Below are 22529 nucleotides of genomic sequence, written 5' to 3' on the forward strand. Positions count from 1 at the left end.
AGTGTTGCAATTTTATTACTAGTTTGAAATTGTTGCTGTGGAACTGACAAGAGGCGAAACTCAAATCGAAATCGAAATACTTTGGAATGCTTCCTTCTGCATGGAATTGCATTTTTCCATGGTAACAACCACAACAACCTCATAATGGATTGGATTTTTAATGTAATAGATTTGAATGCATTTTGCCCTCTGTCATAATGCCACAGACTTGCCAGTCATCAGCTTTTTTATTTAGACATTTGTAATCTATCTATCTTACTATCTATCTATCTATCTGCTTAGACATGCATGCGTCATTATACTGTAGTTATTTTATACTATATATATATAGTATTTATTCATATGTAAACACAGTGTCTAGTCTAGTTAAACTTTATCACCCACAGGAGTCATGACTGCAGCTGAAGTTTCAAAAATCCTCCCTCTATCTCTATGCGTTTAATCACCCCGTCGCTTTTTACAAGGAGGTGTGCACATGTGTTTAGAGGTCTGCGTGCTTGTTTGATCCTTGACATAAAACATATCACAGCCGACGAAGGGAAATTGCTTTCATGCACCACTGTCTCTGTTTGTGATCCTTAACCCGGGGTTTTAGCTAAAGCGGTGCAGATTCTGTAGAATGTTGGCATAGCTGTAACACTAAACCTGCATAAGTAGCGCTCTGTGTTTGAAAGTCTTCATTTAGAATATCCATGAGCATTTTCCAGCTTTCATGTCAGTTGTCTGTACCACTTGTGAATGTGGAAATTAAATGTAAGACTGTAGACAAATCACTTTGAGGGCTGAATCGCCAATAAGGATTGATTCTTGTCTGTGTACCTAAAAAAAACGTCTGTGCTTCTGAACTCAGCCAATATATGCAGACTGTGATTTATACATCTGACATGAACACATAATGGCATGACTGTTTCACACAAATTAAAGCGCACACTTCCTCTGAGCCAGTGTCACATGTATAATTGCCTTTCAACACTGAGATAAATCATGAGATAAAGCCCCACATGCTTCCACTCAGGGAAGCTCTCTCTCTCTTTCCGTTTCTGTCTTCTGATATCATCTCCCTCTATTTCGTTCTGCCTCGAAATGCGAGGCAATTTGCCTCATAATGAGGTGAAAGATCCAACCAATGTATTTCTTTTCAGGGAGGTACTATAATCATATTTACGCCCTGACCTGAGGAAGTGACCTATAAAAATACATTTTAGGAGGTCAAGGACTGTTCATCTAGCGCCCGTCTGAATTCTAGTCACCAGTAAAACCCCTAGCAATGTTAGCGAGCATTTCCAGTATCCACAACCGTGTACCACGCAGCCCTCCCTTCCTCTTTGCCCTTCTCTGACAACACACATGATTTTTTTAATCAGACAAGACCTCCGTCAGCTCCTGCCGAAGCTCACTTTTGAATTCATTAGATCCTCAGAGCCACACAAAATCAGAGAAAGTGTTCTGTCTAATAACTCAGGGTGTAAATGATTGCCTTGAGTCTGTGAACCTGGCAGAATCAAAGCCGATCCTCCAGGCAGGCAATCAACATGGTGCATATCTGATCTGGACTAAAGTTTCAAAACAAAGAAGACAGGGCATTAATATTGCAAGGGAGAGGCCAGCTGTGAGAGCCGTCCAGCATGAGGGATGGAGTGATGGGGAGATTCATACAGGGAGGAGAAGAGAGAAAAAGGTCTTGGGCTCCCCCAAGTGGTAACTGTTGCATCTGCGGCTTGTTGTTGGTGTCAAATGCTAGAGTATTGGATAAGAGTCCCTTAAATGTAAATGTTTCTCTCTAGCACTTAAATATATGCAGTTATGTAGGTGATTTAAGCTGCTGTACATATGGCAAGGACGGTCATGGGCATAGAAATCTGCATTCGATTTGCATATTCACCTTGATAGCACCAGAATTCAGGCAAAATGGGAAAAAAACAAGGTATTATATGTCATTAGAGAGCCCAGATTTGGTTCCGTGATAGCTTAGATACAAGGACTAAACGTACTTGACTCGGAGCTGCGGGCATTAATGCTAATTCTCTAATTAATAGGTGATATATGGCACGTCCCGAGAGTGTATCTTATGCACATCTCTCCCTTTCCCCAGCCAAATCACTGACCACTTATGCCTTAAAATTCATGAGATGTCAAAGGCTGCTTATTATGCAGTGCACATCTAGGATTAATATTCTAATAAGGTCCATGGGAAGAGTTTAAATTATAACTGCAGCATTTAATCATAATAATAATCAAAGTGGATTACATGTTACAAAACAGAAATGGTTTTTATGCCAGCCGGGGGCAAGACGGGGAATTAACAAGGAATACACAGCACTTTATTAAACAATATTAAACAATCAAAAAGATATTTAGACAGCTAGTTGGCCACTGTTGTCATGCTGAATGACGAATACAATGTGCAATTTCAAGAACTTAGCAAAAATGTGTTGAACTGGAAGGTATTTTAGTGAAAATTCCTTTTTTATTGACAGGAAAGTTGCTCGATTTGAAATTATTCTGTATAAAAACAAAGCACGTTGGAATGTGATGAATTTTCTGAGATGTTAAAGGTCAGCAATGAAGTGGGTGCTCTGGAATACTTGATTTTGATTGGTCATTAGTGGCATTCCGTGGTCTGATATTTTAAATTAGAGTGAGACAGTCACTTTGGAAAGCAAAAATCTTATTCATTTTCAATAGGATAATTGATTTTAACAATAATAACTTACAAGCCTTTAGACCTACTGCATTGTGAGCTACAAGGTTAATCGGTGGTATATGCTTTTGTTGAAGCCCATCAGCCCACATTATTTCAACTTATTTTTCTGATTTCAAATCCATGTTAAAAACTCATCTTTTCTCTTGCTCTTTTAACCTTTCGTAACTGCATTTGTATATTACTCAAGTACAGCACATTGGTCGACTAAGATCGCTTTTAAATGTGCTTTATAAATAAATCAGAACTCAAAACTTATTTTTAAATGATAAGTGTTTAACCCGAATTCCTGGAAAACGTCTCTAGGTTACGTATGTAACCATGGTTCCCCGAGGTGATGCGTGAGGGAGAACTAGAGCGGACAGTGTGTCGTTTCCTGCGACGCAAACAGATTCACTTCCGCCTGGCCAAATTCCCTCCAAATGAGCTCCACCAGTCTAGAAGACCCCGACTGAGAGCATCGTCCCGACCCCCGATCTTTTTGTGGAGGGGTGTGGGTTGCAACGCTCTGTTTTTTTGTTTTTTTTTGAGACTGGCGATATGAGGAGCTTGATGGCTTGGACTAGATTACTTATGATTCTACAGAGAAATCTCCACCAATCAGAGAACTGCAACAAGCAAATTGTGCCAAAATAAACACTTTAACAAATATGCAACACCAAATTTTGATAGATATCCACTGATTTTAAGTCCACATTGTTCGCAAAGCTTCATGGGATAGTAGATCTTTCCCTTTTTAAATCCATTAATTACAGAGTCTTGAACCTTTGAATCTTTGTCCAATTTTCAAATAGATTTTTCCTTCAAATCAAAATTTGCAATGCTGTAATTCCTTATAGCTGGTTGGTTTGGTTCATGGCTTGTGAGGCATTTAAAAAAAAAAAAAATCTGTATGGGTAAAAAATTTCCGGAACTTCCATAATTTTGCCTCAGTTATTGTTTGTACTGAATATAACCTCAGTGGATTTTAGTAGTAATGTTACTGTAATAATGTTTGTCTTGTTGCTAGGCTGATTGTAATGGACTATTTTTGTCTTAGAGGAAGCTATGGGATAAATTATTTCAACTCAAATCAATATTTACTGTATACATATTTATTTATTTATTTATTTGGCATGTAGCCATGTAACCTGAAAGCTAAACTGGAACCTGCTGGCCATGTTGAACACTGACGTGTTTGCTTACAGCGGTTCAGAAATGTAATAGTGGTGTTAAATATCTCTCGGGACAGGCATTCAAACATTTTGCAACATTAAAACTCTGTTTGCTACATTTAAGGAGATGCTCATGAAAAATCCTCTCTAAAAGGTGAAAAGGAGGTGAGTAATGTTTCACTTAGTCCCAGTTAATTGAATGTATCGCACATCGGCTGTCATGCTTAAACACTCGCGAATAAACACAGCGGCAGGCCACTCTGCCAGCAGCAATCATTATTTGAGGCAGCGAGCAAGAGCTTTTAGGTCGTGTGACCAGCATTTGAATCCAACCCTAGTCATTCTGTGATATATAATCAAGGTCTGATATTGATCCCGCTACGTACGTTGATTTCTCTCGGCTCTGATGTAGCTATAACACCCGTACTATAGTACTCCCTCTGGAAATCGATTTGGATGTGGAACATATTAAGAGGACAAGGGAATAAGAAGATGACATTGGAATGAGAATCAATTTGTGAATAAGGGTTGTCACTTCATTCACTTGCAGACTTTGTTTTAATCATTGTTTGTGACTGCAGAAAAAATCCACATGAGATGCGAACGTTATCTCGATCGATAATGATGCTGAGGGTCTCGACCGAATAACAGTCAGAGGTTGCGCTGGAAATAATTGGTCTCAGTCACCATGACAGCCTGGGTTGTAAAATTTCCTTCATATTTTTAGTTTCCCATTAGCCTAATTATATAGCTACTTGATAATCATGTGTGACTAGTCATATACATAAACAGAGTCAAGTAGGTCCAGCTACGATATTCTTCTGCAAGACACATGCAGTTTTGTTTATTAACCACTAGAGCATCAAAAGTTACATAGTGTACCTTTAATCTTTGGAATAATGTAACGTCGCAAATAATTTTTTAAAGATGTACCACTTAGATAAAAAAATTCAAAAATAAATAAAAATACATGGACAGCAATGGTTAGGCAATTTTAAATATGATGTAGCATTTGGACCAATCAGAAACATTTGTTCATTAGATTTAACAAATCAATTATTCATTAGATTAACAAATAATCACAGACCCCTCACCCAATAAACATACTGGGTGCCACCATGGCAACCAGGACCCCTCAGCCAGATAAGATACACTTTTACGACCTAAAAGTATGTAGAGAGAATCAACTCTTACTCAAGTCTCTCTAAAACAGACAATGGACCAGGCTTCGGCCTTGTCTTTACATTCACCAACGATTCTAGGATCTCAGCTGATGTCTCTCTTAGCTCTTTTTCACTTTCCACCTGGGAAGAAACTCCCAATCACCATCGAGTCAGAACATCTTTGGAGTTCATCACTCTTCAAACCCGGAAGAACGTGATCGCAAGTCCAAAACCTTGAAAACATCAAGACTTTCATCCGAGACTGCATCCAGACACTCGTCAGCGACCAAGGCGATGCAAGTAACAGAGGTTTAGTATAAGCTGTAGACCCCGTTCTAAAACGGCGCTGATGGCTTCACTCAGGTGGTTAACTGACTCTTTTAATAGCTTCATTCTCTGGTTTTTCCTGATGGTTTCATCCATCACGCCTCATTTGCCCTTTCCCATGTATGAGTGATTGTTTGTTTGTTTGTTAGACTAGTTTGTGTTAGTGTTTAGTTAATAAACCTCTTGTGCACAAATTACATGAGTTTCTGATTCTGCCTGGCAAATTAATAATGTATAATTAATTAATAATGTATGCATTTAGCAGATGCTTTTATCCAAAGCGACTTACAGTGCATTCAGGCTATACATTTTGTACCAGTATGAATTAATGTCCCTTTATGATTTTGATCCTCGCTACATCCTCTAATACATTAATACTGTATAAAAGTATTTTCTGTGGCCACGAAAATATCCTTTCCTATAGTTGATATGAATTTACACTGAATGTTCGCTGGACGAACAGATTAGTTGAGGGCAATTTAATTCTGCTACAGTTACTACTGGCAGCTGATATAAATAATTGTAATTAATCATAATTAATTGTAATTATTTATATACATTTCCCTTTTGAGCTAATTTGCTACAATGATTATAAAATCCATATGGCAAAATTGTTTTGAATATTTATTATTGCACACACAGGAATACGGACAGTCTAGTAACAAGAATTGCATACTAGACAATATACTTTTTTTATCAATCATAATGACAGACTACATTTATTTATTTGTAGGCTACTGCTGAGGCTACACTAGTGATGGTAGAAGTGAGGCTTTTTGAAACACTGAAATAGTTGCATCACAAAATGATTCATGTTTCAACATCTGATGATTAAAGCTTTATAAATTCAATAAAAACAAAGCAAAATATGTTCAGCTGTGTTCTGGAAAACAATTGCTAGACTTTTCATTAATCTGTAACCTAAAAATGTAATCTAATGACATAAATACCATTAAATACTAGTTATCTGTTACTGTCTATGTAGTCTTTAATTTTTTTTTATTTATTTTTTTATTCATCATCAAGGTCGTAAATAACAGAACATTTTCACTTAACAGATGATGACAGTCTGTCCTGACTGTAACCCAGACCTGGCGTACTACGACATCTTAGCGGTGTTTACCGATGAAGGCATTTCTGTTAATTGCGCGGGTATGTTATATGCAAGGTTTTGTGTGAGGCTACATGTTTGATCTTCTGTGAATAGAATACCGCATGAGCGCCCTGTGGGATACACTCCGCGAACAACAAAGGGATTACAGTGTAAGAAACAGGTGTTGCATCTTGACAAGGGCTGCAATGACCTCCAACACACTGTAACCTTTTTGCTTTGATTATTTTTTATAGGGAATCAAAGGAGGATCAAAGGCGATTCTACAATGTCAGGGGTGCTGATGTTGCCATCTACATCACTTTCAATTCAGCACTGCCCTCCCTTCTTAGCTTATTCATAAGGAGTCACTGTCGTCGTGCCGATCGATTGGCTGCAATGATAATGAATCACTTCCTCTGGCTGCTTCCACTGGTCTTTCCGCACCTGAGCTCTCCAGTCATATTGCTAGAGAGGAGTGATGGGAATCTCTTTCACTGGAACCATCTGATGAAAGGAGATAAATTGGTGCTGCACAGATCCAAAAGGGACTGGATGTGGAGGCAGTTCTTTCTGTCGGAGGAATACACAGGAAGTAACTATCAGTACGTCGGCAAGGTGAGTGTCCACGATAACATGGGCCCAGAACGAGCCTTCTTGTCTAGCAAAACAGGGCTTGGATGAGATGCAAATGCCTGATTTTTGCATTCCTCTTTCATTTTCCTGAGCTTTATATGGTTTGCCACTGGATTTGAACACGGCGCTCTGTGGCAGGCACTTTGAAAAACTTGATGCCATAATCAAAGAACATAAAGTAGCACAAATATGAATTACACACTCACTGAGGCATGAATATTCAAAGAGCCAGAGAGACTGAAAGTGAACGAGAGTGGGAGAGAGTCGTTTTGAGACAGAATACTTTGTACCAGGGTTTAGTTTTTTACCACTCTCATTTCCAGGACAAAGTGGCTCCGCAGAGACCTGACAGGAATCAACAATTATGGGCTATTTCACTCACTCTTTTTCATTCCCCCCCATTGACTTCCAACCCATCTGCAGTGGCTGTGTGAAGGAAGGGACTGCAATTCATCAAGCCGCAGTTCAGAGGCATGCTATATTTATGCCACATTAAACATGAAAGAAGAGTCCATACTGACATTCAGCAGCAGTCCCTGTTATTAAAACACTGACTGTGTTGTATACGTACAGAAAACATAGAATACGACAAAGCTGTTATTTTTCCTTCTAAATGTAATTTTTGTTTAGCACATAAAACATACTAATAACACCATAAAAGAGAACATTTGGATGACTTGGTCAAAGGTTACTTAGAACATATTTTCTGAACGTTGGGCATGCTAGACTAAGTGCTTTTGATAGCGTATTTGGCTATGAGTCTTTTCTTTCTTTTTCAACGTGAAAGTATAAGGTATTTTCTGTGAGTGTGCAAGACTGCCTAGATAAAAGTGCAGTGATTGTAACTAAAACAATTCATCAATGTTGTGTTTATTTTTATGACAATACCTCAAAATATGACAATAAGAAATACCAGTTTCCAATATCAAGTGGCATAACAAGCTATTTTGTACAAATATCTGGAAGCGGCTAACACTGGAAGCCGTGCACACTGAAGTCAGAAACAGCCACTATATGGGCGTATCAATCTTGAAATATCAATATATCGATACTGATGTGAGTATCGAAAGTATCGATACTCAAATAAAAAAAAAAAAAAATTTATTCTAAGGCATTTTATTTACCAGTGAAAAAATAAAATAAAATAAAAATGAAAGCATACAATATACATTGAACTGGATGAATAAACCATGTTAGTGAATAATTGTGAAGGATAGTACTATTTTCCTGCTCATCTGACCACGTGCAAATCAATGACAGAACCAATCAATCACAGAGAGCGTTCACTCAATTCTGACAGTGCATTCAAACAGGGCTGCGTTTTCCAAAAGTATCATAAGAAAGCATTGAAGCTTTTGGGAACAGCAGCCCAAAACAATGCTTATCAGAGGACAGGAAAAACACATATGTTTGAGTTCACAATAAACAAATTGAAATTGTAGCCTACTATACATAGTTTGTGCAATCACATTTATTAAAATTGAACATTAAAAGTTCATATTGATCATGATCTTTTCTGTAATGTTAATATAAATCATACACTGGCAGCAGCATAGCAGCATAGCAGTCCCTTATGAAAAATGAACCATGTTTTTACTAAAGTGGCCATAGTTCAACTATAATATTTGTAGATTTCCAAGGTTACCCGTAAACATACTTTAACCATGTGTAAACAAAAAATACAACCTAATAAGTTACAATTAAGGCGTAGTAAATGTTAAAATGTGTTTCAAATATAAAGTAAAGTGGGTATTATTAGTAATTTAATAATATAAAAATTTCATAATTTAAAAGTTCAGTTTATAAGTATCGTATCGGTATAGGTATCGGTATTGATATCGATATCGGCGATACTGGCCTTTAAAAGTATCGGTATCATATTGAAAACAAAATAAGTGGTATCGGCCATCTCTAACAGCCACATCCAGTCTTACGTTAAAAATGAGGTGGAAAAGTAAGCAAGCAAACGTAAAAGTGAACAACTGGACACCGATACAGCTCTTAACAGGGAAATAAGGATATACATTTAGCCATCATTTAATGCTGTGTAAAGTAATAAATGGTTCAATATTTGTATTCAGGTATTTATATTGTGATTTCTATTCTTCTCAGCTGCAGTATTATGAATATCGCAATTGCGATTCGACAGGATTCTGGGATTCACTGGATTCATGATTCGATTCTAGAATGATTATGATACTTTTATTTATTATTGATTATTTTGCCATTTAAATGCAAAACACTAGTTAACTATTCTGTCAAAACTGAGCTATGATTGCAGTCAGGTGACAGACGTATTTGGCTCAAACAAATTATGCAGCCTGCAAGATGCTAGTTACCTGTGCAATAACAGTGACTTCGGATTCTGTTTCAATGTAAGTCTATGCATCGCAGGTTATTGCTGTCCTTTTTCACTGCAGAAAAGGCTTTGCGTTCTTACTGAAATAAACCATCGTGATGGTAGAAGTGACCATTGAATCAATTGAACCAATTGCATCGCAAACTGATTTGCGATTCATTGTTTCAAAACTTCGCACGCCAAGGACGTCTGGTTATTTCCATATAAAATGCAACAAAGTGCAACTACAAAAGGTAGGGTAGGCGATTTTTGAAAAGCTAGTGACAGCAAGCTAGCTTTGAAAGCATGAGATCCCACCCTCCCTATCCCAGCCTCCCCCAAAACACACAAACGCGCTCAGGCAGACCAGAGACTAACCTGCGACACGATGAGAGACGGTGTTGGTGGAGAATTAAATGCAATGCTGTCAGATTACCTCATGTCTCATTCACCAGTGAGAAAACATTACAATACAAAGCGCATAATATTACAATAATAGTTCCTTTCATTCTTGTTGGAATGCTCTGATGATGTATCATGTCTGCGCAAACAGGGTGCGCAAAGGTATCCAAATACATATTTGACAGGCAGGCAGGACAGCCTATCATAATGTTAGGACCGAGCATTTTGATTTGACGAACATTTTATGGTCCTACGCCTTCCACAGATGATATAAATACATATAAATAAATGTAGACCACTTAACTTAGTGATTGTTATCGGGATATGAAGAGACCCTACCCTGCCTTTAAACATTGCAACAGACATTTACTAAATTGAGTGTTTTTGAGAATGATAAGTGCATGCAGCGAACACTATAAGGACAGTTTTTATGTTATGCCAAATAAATAGTTTGCAACATTCTCCTTTGTGATGTTTTCCTATGTCTTTCATTTGCCCTCTCTGTCAGTCAGTGTGGAAAACATAAAGTGTTTGTTATGAGATCCTGCTGAGTGTGTTTGAAGTGTCAGCTGGTGGAATCAGACCACTGGCTCTTTCTAAAAACAGCCTTAAGAGCCCAGGATAAATGCATTAAATGGCCATGACTCTGACCAGATGCTGGACCTGCATCTGCACACATAAACACATGAAACACCTGCTTATTCGATTTTTTTTTATTATTATTATTATTCATTGAAGCCTGTTAGAACCCATATAGTCTCATCCCACTGGTTAAAATTTAATTAAGCATCAGACAGTGACAGTGTCAGACTCTGTTCCATGTTTTGTGTGTGTCCTGCTCCCCATGTGCCTTCCCATGCCCTTATTTGGTTAGTTTCCTTTTCCTGTCCTGATTAGACGTGACAGACAGTTGGACAGCTTTAGGGCAAATAAACTCATTTAAGGGAAACTAAATGACCCAACCAGTGGGATGTATCAGGGTGATTCTTCAATTAGGGGAACTCTTCTGTCCCCTACTAAGATTTTAAAGAAAGAGAAAATGACTGTGTCTGTTTTTAATTACTTTTACCTACTATTTAAGAGGGTTGAAATGAAAAATGTTCTATTTTAAGGCTTGTTCATATACCCAGATTTTAAAAACTTTCATCTATAATAAATGAAATAATAAAAATAAATCACAAAAAGCAGGGAAATTCCTAAAAGTTTTCACCATTCTTTCCCATAACTTTGTTATTTTACAATAAATAAGCTGTTGTATTATCTTACAGTAAACAGTTTATTTTACAAATCCAACATTTATTCACTGCTAGTTAACTTTACTTTTGCTAGTTACTTTTCTCTCAAATGAAGTGCCATTATTATCACGTTATTTCAAGATGTCAAACATGCTGAAGGTTTTAAGAAAATGGCACAAAAAAATAAATAAAACGTTGAAAGACTATACAAAGCATTAGCAATTTGGTTTCTAACATCAGTGAGTTTTATTGCAATAGTCCTACTATATATAGGACAGTGATGAGATCCAGTTTAACAAGTTTATTCTAAGTAGCAGGATGACAGTAAGGACAAAGATAACAATAAATACAATTCTGATTAGTATTATCACTATTAAAATTAAAAGTCATGGAAATCAATCATGTTCTAAAAGGCATAGGGACATTTTGTATTTTTAGCAATGCAAATGGAAATGCAATGAAAATGCAGTGGTAAAAACGGACTAAAAGCTTCATTAGTATTTAATGGAATATGTTCTAAAGACTTGTACTCTTAAGACTGTGGCTTTTATGAGTTTCTATTGTCCCTAGAGAGCTTTCCCTCCAAAAGATGATTCTTCTAAGCTGTTAACCATGATTGAAAACAAGTCTAGCTGAAGTCCGCTGGTTATTAAAACATAACAGCATATCATATTAACATTTTCCTGAAGGAAGGACTTTCTATTACTCTAGTAGTGTTTGATTAAAGCGTTTGATTTTAAAATATTCACAAATGATGTGCCAAATATAAAATCTGTGCATTGCGACAAAAAAACTTGTGTTAAGTCACAGTCTGCTTTCTGTCCATGCAGCTTCGCTCAGACAAAGACAGAGGGGATGGAACTGCCAGATACGTTCTCTCTGGGGAAGGAGCAGGCACAATTTTTCGTATTGATGAGAAGTCTGGGGATTTACATGCTACACAGAGACTGGACAGAGAGGAAAAGACCTCTTACACACTGCAGGCCCAGGCTTTCAACAAGATCACGGGCCTCCCTCTGGAGCCTGCCACTGAATTCATTGTCAAGATACATGACATCAATGACAATGAGCCCAAATTTACCAAGGCTGTCTACACTGCCAGTATACCTGAAATGTCAGACGTCGGTGAGTGAAAATTACTTTTTCTCTCGGTGTTGTTATTTGAAGTGCATTTACTGGCATGCTGGAATACTGCACGAGGGTGTGATATTCCTGTCACTGCAGTGTTTTTAAGGTCATGGATGCCTCAGTGCCATTGGTTTTTTTGAGAGTTTTTTTTTTTCCTTCATTTGACAAGTTTTTGGAGCATGTAGTGTTATGGAGTGGAGCATTTAGACAACAGTGAACTAAACTTTCACAACGTTTTGTTTTATTTGCTTGTTTTATTAGGGTTATTTAGTTTCAGCTTTGATTTAAATATTTATCTTGTCTTGTTAAGTTTTGTTTTGCTTTGTAGGGCTGTTTTGGCTTTGATTTAAGTCTTTATCCTGTTGTCATATCATGTTATTCAACATTACCAGGGGACGATTTAAACAAAAGTGAGTTAGACTTTGACAAAAAATGTGTTTTGGTTTGTGTTATTAAGGTTGTTTTGTTTCGCTTTGAATGGCTCTGCATGATTTATTTATTTATTTTTATTTTTACTTTGGTGTGTCCCTAAATTGAAAAATGAATAGAAAATAAAAACAATAAATAAATATTATTTTATATTATAGAGTCCCACAAAAGTTTTTTTTTTTTAAACCCTTTGTTCAGACAGGAGAATCTGATGCTCTCAAGAGTTCTAGAGACCATAACAAACTAGGATAAAATGCTAAATGAGTACTGGCATTTTCTTTTTATTATTTGGTGTTTGTTGCCACATAAGTAAATATAAATATGTATAGCAAATAAGACTAGTACCATGGTTCTATTAATAATCAGAAATAACCATATTACCTAAACATAGCAGTTTTAGTAATGTAGTTAAATGCAAATATATGTAAACACTAAAACCAGTGCCTGCAAGGCACTGTCTCTCTCGAGTCCTGATGTAGTGCCTGATGGAAGAGATTATATTTGCTCATCTTATCACATTTTCTATTTACATCTAATTCCCATTCGCACATCATCTATCACCACTGTCTCACACAATCAGTGGCTCTGTGCTAGCAGTGACACTGCACCATACATATTCACAGCGCATGAATATTCAGAAGATTCATGCTGCTTCTCAGTAATATCATAATAACCTCTGGTTATCCCGTTTCCAATCAAGTCAGTCCTCAAGCAGTGAAGCAGTCTGTTTGGCATCGTCTCCCCAAAGAAAATCTAATGATGCTCTTCCTTCTCTGATATGGGTTCTCATGTTCAGTTGGAATCTAATATAAGGGACTGTACATCTTATTTATGAAATGATTGCCCTCAATCAAGGGGAAAGTGTCATCATATTATGAAGCACTCGTTACCCTCTGACACACAACCCTAGGACAAAACCAATTCCATCTGTGTTTTCTAATTTAAGGAATGGTGGTAAATCTAGGTTAGAGGCACTGTAGCCTTTGAACCATAATGAATGTTAATAATTCAGTTCTGAAAACAAAACAACGACCCAACTATTTGTTTTCTTTTAATGACTGTACCCCTTGATAATAAATTTATTGAGAGCTTGGTTCTTCACATTTGAGAAATTTAATATAATATAAATGTATTTCCAAACACAATCCTTTCCCCGAAAAAGTCTTATATAGAGGCTAATCGGTTTAATCGTAATATTAAAGTGACTGTGACTTTTCCACTGCTACCCAAAGGAATATGTTATTGCTCAGAGGTTGGTCTTTCACAGTTCTGCAGACTCAATTATGTTCTCAATAATGCTTGATTGAAATATTGACTTTGCCTCAGATGCTTATCCTAAAATGCCTATAAGGAGAAATAAATATTGGCATGCGGTATGTCAATAAATTTAATGTATTTAGGTTTTAGAAGAATTTGATGAGAAGTATTAGATAAATATAGTGAAGTTACTGATTGCAGGCTTTAGTATTTTGGCAAATCCGAGAACATTTTTATTTACACTGTTGATGTTACACTGTTGACTGTCAGCATACGAGAGAAGGAGACTTAATCAAACATCTCCATTTGCTCTCCTCTCCATGCTCAAAACTCTTCTTTCTTTCTTTTTTATAGGGACTTTTGTAATAGAAGTCAATGCCACTGATGCAGATGATGCCACATATGGGAACAGTGCCAAACTCGTGTACAGCATCCTGCAAGGGCAGCCCTACTTCTCTGTGGAGCCCGAGACAGGTCCTCCAAACATCTTGTTGAAAACATATTCTCTGCTGACATACCACTACGATGTATGCCTGAGGCTATTTGACAAAGTGAGGCAGGGATGTGACTTTTTATGTGGAATGTCTGAAGCATAAAGATCACACACTGCTGCGCCTGGTTAACACATCCAGCTACAACTATAATATTTGTTTTACATGAAATGGAATAAAACTTTGAAATGGAACAAATTGCTGTGCTAGGCTTGTTTTATTACTTTTGCTGGGAAGAATGGAAGTTAAGGTTGATAAATGTTGCAATATAAAGGTTATGGATGCAAAATATCAAGATGAAGGTATAAACACAAACCCAAGCAGGAAAAGAAAATACTGGCCCTTTAAGAAAGTATAGTGCTATAAAACAAACAAATATATTATTAGAAAAATATTAAGAAAAGTTGAAGTATACGTTTCTGTTTAGTATGCAGTAAGTTACCCGGAACTGCAAAATAGTTGTCTGGCATTAAATTGTGAAAAATTTGTGGATAAATGAATGAATATGTACATGTGCTTTTAATAAATAGTAAGAATATATCATAATAAATGAAAAAGTATCTATATGAATGAATAATATCATACCGATATGGCCTATTTATTTTATTACTAATAAATAAAAAAGTGTATATATACATCATGTGTGTATAGAGAGAGAAATAGATTTACATTTACATTTACATTATGTTATATTACAATATTATGTTTTTCTGCTTGTTGGTCATACAATGTTTTTCTGTGCAGGAATTGTCAGAATAGCTCTTTCCAGTATGGACCGAGAAGTACGGAAGGAGTATCAGGTGGTTATACAAGCCAAAGACATGGCAGGACAGATGGGTGGTCTGTCTGGAACCACTATGGTCAACGTCACCCTTACAGATGTTAATGACAGCCCGCCACGTTTTGCTTACAGTAAGATATCACTAAATTATGATTAAGTGCTTATTAAGCCCTTATTAAGTGCTTTTAAAGTCAACGTGAATTGCAACCCATCTACTGTTTGAATTGTATTTCTGACATATTGTATTTATTGAACTCTGAATTGTATTTCTGATGTATTTCCAAGTGAGTATTCAGCTAGAGAAACGAAAAACATTACATGGAGCTAAAACAAATGTTGAGTTCACTTAAATTCTGCTTAATTAGCTGTTTGCTATTGGTTGGCATTTTAGTTAAGCAAAATTATTGCATGGCCAAACTGACATCAGAAGAAAAGGCTTTTCAGAGGAAGAGCAAGTTTTTCGATTTTGCTTAAAATATAATGAGGACCATTTTTTTTTTTTGTCAAGAATAACACGCACCAATGAAAATACATCTAGTATTGCGCATTAAGAATGCATTAAGTAATTAAATAGGGTAAATCTTGACTTTAAACACCATGAAGGGCTTAGAATTAAGACCAAAAAGGGCATAAAATTGTGTTTATATGGTTGAAATGAACATAACCTCTTTCATTTTCAAGGTTCTTACCACCTAAGCACTTATGAGTCAGCAGAAATCGGATCAACTGTGGGTCGAATCAAAGCCAATGATGGTGACGAGGGAGAAAATGCTGAAATGAAATACAGAATTGTAGATGGAGATGGCAAAGAATATCTCGATATAATAACAGATGAGACAACCCAAGAGGGTGTTATCGTTGTCAAAAAGGTAAAACCCTGTATCAGTGTTTATGAATATGTTATGATTTATAATGCTATGAAAACAAACAAACACACTTCTTGATCTTCATCCAGAAACTGGACTATGAAAGCAAGCGCGTTTACACAGTGAAAGTGGAGGTGACTAACACACACCAGGACCCCAACTTCGCTGATCTGGGCCCATTCTTAGACACAGCCATCGTCAAGGTCACAGCCAAAGATGCAGATGAGCCTCCTGTCTTCAGCAGGCCTCAGTATGTCTTTGAGGTCAATGAGGACACACCAAAAGGAATAGCAATTGGAACTATTACAGCCTGGGACCCTGATGCCACACATTACCCAATCCAGTGAGTATTTGAAATATTTAATTATTCAACAGTTACTGCAGGGAATTCACTAAAATGATTTGCACCCACGGTAGCATACGGTAGTTTATTTCCACACACTGTCTGCACTGCACCCGATTCTCTAAATAAATTATGCAAATCAGATGACGGAACAAACACCCTCCCCCCAAAAAATCTGTTGAATGCAATTCCCAATCTTGCAGACTGTCTCCAGGTTGTGGAGGATGCAGCACACTACTGCAATCTGACATAATTTAGTGCCTCAATCAACTCTTTAAAATGACAAAAATGCACTCGACCGCAAAAATAATATATCCAAACAGTGTGTTTGGATATATGCCCAGTTTTCACTCTTCTTCTTTATTTGATTATCATTTGATGAATTGCTGATGCCGTGATGCCTAGAAAATGTCCAATAGTGCTGACTTTTGGTGTGTAAGGTGCAGTTTATAAGCCTAATTTGCATAGAAAAATATTTGTATGCAGTGAAAAGAATGACAATTTGAATATACATGTCACAGTGCTTCATGCAGATACTGTATGAACCAGATTAAAGTGGTTCATACAGTACAGCAAAGTGTCACAGTAATGCCCACTATTGGCTCACTTATTTTTTTTTTTTTTTTTTTTTTTTTTTTTTTTTTGATCAAGTGACTTAAAAAAAAATAATACAGATTAAAAAAGAAAAAAAATAATTATGACAAAATAAAATGGCAGTGGCTTTATTATTTTTATTTATTTATTTAGAGGCTGAAATGGGCTTCTATAATGAACAGTTCTATAAAACATAACATCTTTCTTGAGAGAGAGAGAGAGAGAGAGAGAGAGAGAGAGAGAATCTCATTTACAATAATACCCTGGCAATTGGCCTTTGTCTAATATGATCAGTTTATAATATGCAATGGCAGCCCTTCTTTAAATTTCAGTGAATGTCAGTCACTGTTTCAGTTATTTTTTTTATTTCTTTCTTAAACCTGTCCATAGATATGCAATAGATCAACACACAGACCCAGAGAGACTCTACCACATCGACCCCAAGAATGGATCCATCACAATTCTTAAGTCTCTTGACAGGGAAGTGTCAAAGTGGCACAACATCTCAGTCCTGGCCAGTGAAATAAGTAAGTAAGCACATGCATAAAGAAATAGCCTGGTGACACATCATGTAATGTATATATACTGCCTGCTTTACATTGTGATAATCTTTACATTATTCCTCAAGATAACCCTCATCAAAGAAGCCGTGTTCCTGTCTTGATAAAGGTTTTGGATGTGAATGACAATGCGCCAGAATTTGCCATGATTTATGAGACATTTGTGTGTGAGAATGTCAAAGCTGGGCAGGTATTTATACTTTATGCTTGCTTATGACTGTTATGAAGGTATCATACAAATATGAATGCTATTTATATCAAATGAAATGGTTCAAAAACCTGCCTAACATTCCAGCTCATACAGACCATCAGTGCCATCGACACAGATGATCCTCTTGTGGGTCACAAATTTGTATTCAGCTTGAGTTCAATGAATCCAAACTTCACCATCTTTGATAATGAAGGTGAATAAATCTTTCCTTTGACGTTTCAATCTAAAATCTTATGGAAAATGCATGTGTTTAATCTTCTTTTCTGTTTTGGCACCAACAAAAACAGCTTTATTTTTGCTGTTGTTTGACTCAGCATGAGATAATATCTTCAGCTCTGACTGTTTGAATGTTCTCTTAACCCCCACCTCTCCCAAAGATAACACAGCCAGAATCCTGACCAGAAGAAGTGGATTTAACAGGCGTGAAATGAGTGTCTACTATCTGCCAGTAGTTATCTCCGACAGCGACTACCCCATCCAGAGCAGCACCAGCACGTTGACCATTCGCGTGTGCAGTTGTGACGCCACCGGCAACATGCGTTCCTGCAGTGTCGACGCTTTGCTGCTCTCTGCTGGCCTCAGCACTGGGGCGCTAGTGGCGATACTTCTCTGTATCCTCATCCTGCTTAGTGAGTTTATGCCCACCAGTTTTTAGAATTCACATCATAACCCAAGGCAGGCTTATTATAGTTTTATTTATTTTTTTAGCTCAGCTTAGTTTAGTGTTCATTAGTTTCCATTACCTTTAGTTTTAGATTCTCCAGGTATTAGTTTTCTGGCTTCCGTTTTTATTTTAGTTTTTCAGTATTTATTTTAGTTTTAGTATTTTAGAACTTCCGAAGTTAAAATGTTTATTTTTAAAACATCTTTAATAGTGTTCATTTTCTCAGCACAGTCTTGTATTATTACAGTCTAGTGGTATTTTCTCATTTAATTCAGGTGAGTTGTAAATGTTTAGTTTTATAACACAACATATCAAAACAAATACTGTCGACTCGTATTGAGTAAATCTTTTTTAGTTTATATCAAGAATGTAATAGTGATTCACACTCAATTTTTTTAATGACACTGAAAACACTGAATTTCTGAATTTTGAGTGTGAATCACTATTGAATTCTATCAAAACCTAAAACTAAAATTAGTTTATGCTTTTTTGAGTCATGAAAATGCATTTATGCATTAGTTTAGTTTTTCCCAGTAATGCTTATTTTTATTTTATTTTATTTTATTTTATTTCATTTTATTATTTTATTTTATTTTATTTTAGTTAATGAAAATGTTTTCAATTGGGTTTCATCTTAGTTTTCATTAAATTCATGACGTAAGTAAGTAGCGACAAATCTTTTCTTCCATATTGTGATGTACATCTGAGTGAAATGGATTATCTATATGTCACCAGAGAAGTCTGTCATTTAACTGGAAGATCCATTTTGATTAAAAATTACAAGCTAAAAAATGGTAAACAAATTAAATGCATGCATGGATGAATTCTTCTCAATAAGATAAATAAAATGCATTTACAAAATAGATAGGGTGAATTTTCATTTCATGCCGACTTTAACAATAACAACACTGACCAAGGCGCATCTCTTCACTCTTTTCCAGTGATTGTGGTGCTGTTCTCGGCTCTAAAGAAGCAGAGGAGGAAGGAACCGCTGATCATCTCCAAAGAGGATGTCAGGGATAACGTAGTCAGCTACAACGACGAGGGCGGCGGCGAGGAGGACACGCAGGCTTTTGACATCGGCACACTGCGCCACCCGGAGGTGATCGAAAGCAACAAGCTGCGCCGAGACATCATCCCCGAGATGCTGTTTCCCTATCACAGACCTTCACCCATGAAGGAGTGCGCCGATGTCAGAGACTTCATTATTAGCAGACTGCAAGAAAACGACACAGACCCTTTCGCGCCTCCCTATGACTCTCTCGCCACTTACGCTTATGAGGGCAATGGATCAATTGCTGAGTCACTGAGCTCTCTGGAGTCCTCTGTGACTGAGGGAGACCATGAATATGATTACCTCTCTAACTGGGGCCCGCAGTTTAAAAAGCTCGCTGACATGTACATCGGGAAGGATACGGGAGTTGCCAACTAGTTCAATGAAATTCATATTGTCTGTATGTACGCTCGGATCTCACTCTGCGCTCTGAGGCATAACTTGAAAGAAAGGATAAAGGATACTTCACAAGTCCTCTTTCTTTGTTTTCTACCAACACAAGCTGAACTTCACTTTTATGATGGATTTTTTCGTGGATGGTGTTGTGGTAAGGTGATTTTGTGTTAATAGGAGAAGTGACGGTGATTTAGTTTTTTGTTTATTAGAAGAAAAAAAAAAGCTTGACTGAGGAGCAAAATAAATGGAGGATTTTGTGACTTTAAATACATAGACAGTGACAAGACTGCCTTTGTCTTGTAACTGATTGTAAAGGACTCTTCCCTGTTCCTCTTCCTTGATGATGGCGACGTATCCTGCATCACAAATCACATTGTGCAACATTTTTGGTTCCATGACGTTATGGCAAAAATAATTGATGAGAAATTAATTGTTTCTTAAAATTCTTCAAATGCAGTTTTTTTTTCATTTGATGTTTTTAAATGAATAATGGCCCCCTAGAAAAAAAAATTCTCCAAATTTCTCCAACTTTCTTTCTTTATTGAAACACGAAAGGAGAAACTTTTTAATTCAGTTACAGTGAATGGGAATGGCCTTCAAGCCTAAAAAAATATGCAAAAACATTTAAAAATATTGAATGTCTTTCCAAATCATTTGATGCTTTGTGTGAACATAAATTTGAGTCCATCTTTAAGAATTTGAATAATATTTTCAATGAACTGGTTGATTCACTTCACAAAATTGGTTTGAATTATTCATTTAAATTAGATTGATCCAGTTCCCAAAATCTACTCACTGGCTCAATTTAGGAAAGATTATCTGTGAATAATGTTTAAAGTTTGGTGTATATCTCACACAAAGCTAATGTTTGACTTCAGAAGTCTTATAACATCGCACACAAGTAATGTATGGATTCCTTTATGGTGCTTTCACTACCTTTTTTGAATCTTGAAAGCTTCAGTTCTCATTCATGGTGACTGTATGGAACAGAGCAATTAGGAAAGTCTACAGAATTGATGTTCCACGGAAGAAAATAGGCAACATCATACAGGTTTGGAACGATGTGATGGTGAGTAAAGAATCAGAATGTTCATTTTTGGCTGTACTGTCTCTTTAACAGGACTTTCCATAGAGGGATTTCAGTTATATTGTCTACATTTAAATGTGAGTGGAGAAATGTTTCATCACAGACTCGGCCTCTCTACACATCTTGTGAAGTGCTCCCTTGTTGAAACATAATTGCAGCGTTATCATTACAGCACTGAAAGCTTACAGAGGAACAGGGGAGTATTTCTACATCTGTATGAGATGTAGTTCAATTCAACTTCATTTGCTTGTGTGAAGTTTGCTTAATTTGTAAAACTGCAGATTACACTGAAATCAAACTGGAATGTGTGAATGAATGTTGTCAAAGTGTTTTATATTCACATTTTTAAGTATATATTTTAATAAAAAATATGAATGCACTTATGGCCACCTAACTTTTTCTGTTAATCTACATTTTTGTTAGGTTTCATTACATCTCTATCACTCACAAAGGCCAAGAATGTTAGGTGGCATTTGCTGAGAGACAATCAGGGTTCTCTGCTGGGGATCTTCTAAAGCAAAATCTTTTTCCACTGTGGCCTGCCAAATTTTGGAATTGTTTTGGCCTGAATTGGCCAATCTTAGCTGTGAGAATTAATTTGAATTCCCCTAGTGGAAACTTAACAGGTTCTGTATTGTCTAGAGCAGTGTTTCCCAACCGGGGTGCCGTCTGTCGAGAGCAGGGGTGCCGTGTAAAAAAAATCATTTTTTAATAGATAAATTGGTCTCTTCATTCGAAATGAGCCTACTGATTGCCACCATTGATGGACAAAAATGTTTAATAATATTAAAAATATCTGTATGACATTATATTCTGCAGTTCTTCCCTGTTGTACCGGATATCTATAATTTTCAAATTATCATATCGAAGATAGAATTTCAAATATTGTGACAAAATTAATTTTGTAGGGTGCCACAAGTTTGTTAACATTTCCAAAGGGTGCCACGACTGAAAAAAGGTTGGGAAACACTGGTCTAGAGCACTTGCTGTATGTTTAATGCAAATCTTTTGCAAATGTTTAATTTAAACGGTAGCTGTTGTGCTGTGGAATAATTCCTTTGTGCTGTCAACTTTAGTTTCACAAATGTGGTTATTCTGTATTGACAGCCAACGTAGAACACGGTGAGAACTCTTTTATTCAAATATTCTTTCATATTATTTTTGACAGTTTGTCATAAAAAGAAACAACATGCACAAAATCATTCTGTTGCAATAATCAGACTTTTTGAGGTATATTAATGCATAGTTTAATTAATTAAAATACTACACGCAGTTACATCGCTGCGGTAAATGTAACTTTAAAGGATTTGCAAAAAAAAAAAAAAAAACTGTTTTCCATACAGCAGCATAACTTGTTACTTATAGTAAACTCCATTGTTTGAGATATTAATTAGCTAAAAACAGTAACTGTAGCTTTTCGAAGGCGTTTGAATTGTCAAATTGAGGTTACAATTGTCAGATGCTTACATCATTGAGGATGTCTTAGAAAAGGTGTAAATTACTGTAATTTTTCTCTTACTTTGCAATGTAGTGGTTACATTTTTTTAATGAGACGTATGCGGCTGACAAATGTGCAGCTTTTGAAATGAGACAGCTTTGCTTATCTGTCATTTGTAATAGTT

At 36.4% G+C, this 22529-nt stretch overlaps 1 protein-coding gene across 1 annotated transcript; it reads left to right on the forward strand.

The window, feature by feature from the left end:
- Positions 1–6585: 6585 nt before the first annotated feature.
- Positions 6586–19802, forward strand: LOC107667292 (cadherin-10-like). Its single transcript, XM_016458934.1, has 12 exons — positions 6586–6608; positions 6693–7053; positions 11877–12171; positions 14215–14334; positions 15096–15263; positions 15814–16001; positions 16088–16341; positions 17326–17462; positions 17564–17685; positions 17791–17899; positions 18084–18335; positions 19312–19802. The coding sequence occupies exons 2-12, from the start codon at positions 6835–6837 to the stop codon at positions 19800–19802; spliced, it is 2355 nt and encodes a 784-aa protein (XP_016314420.1). The 5' UTR covers positions 6586–6608; positions 6693–6834.
- Positions 19803–22529: the final 2727 nt, after the last annotated feature.

This window comes from Sinocyclocheilus anshuiensis, unplaced genomic scaffold (assembly GCF_001515605.1).
Source record: "Sinocyclocheilus anshuiensis isolate Anshui unplaced genomic scaffold, SAMN03320099.WGS_v1.1 scaffold1551, whole genome shotgun sequence".
In the NCBI taxonomy this organism is placed as follows: domain Eukaryota; kingdom Metazoa; phylum Chordata; class Actinopteri; order Cypriniformes; family Cyprinidae; genus Sinocyclocheilus; species Sinocyclocheilus anshuiensis.

Excerpts from the sequence above, each read along its gene's own strand:
- LOC107667292 (XM_016458934.1), top strand. The coding sequence starts at position 6,835 with ATGATAATGAATCACTTCCTCTGGCTGCTTCCACTGGTCTTTCCGCAC. Across the intron at positions 16,342-17,325 it reads GCCACACATTACCCAATCCA|ATATGCAATAGATCAACACA; the intron begins GTGAGTATTTGA and ends ACCTGTCCATAG. Across the intron at positions 18,336-19,311 it reads CTGTATCCTCATCCTGCTTA|TGATTGTGGTGCTGTTCTCG; the intron begins GTGAGTTTATGC and ends ACTCTTTTCCAG.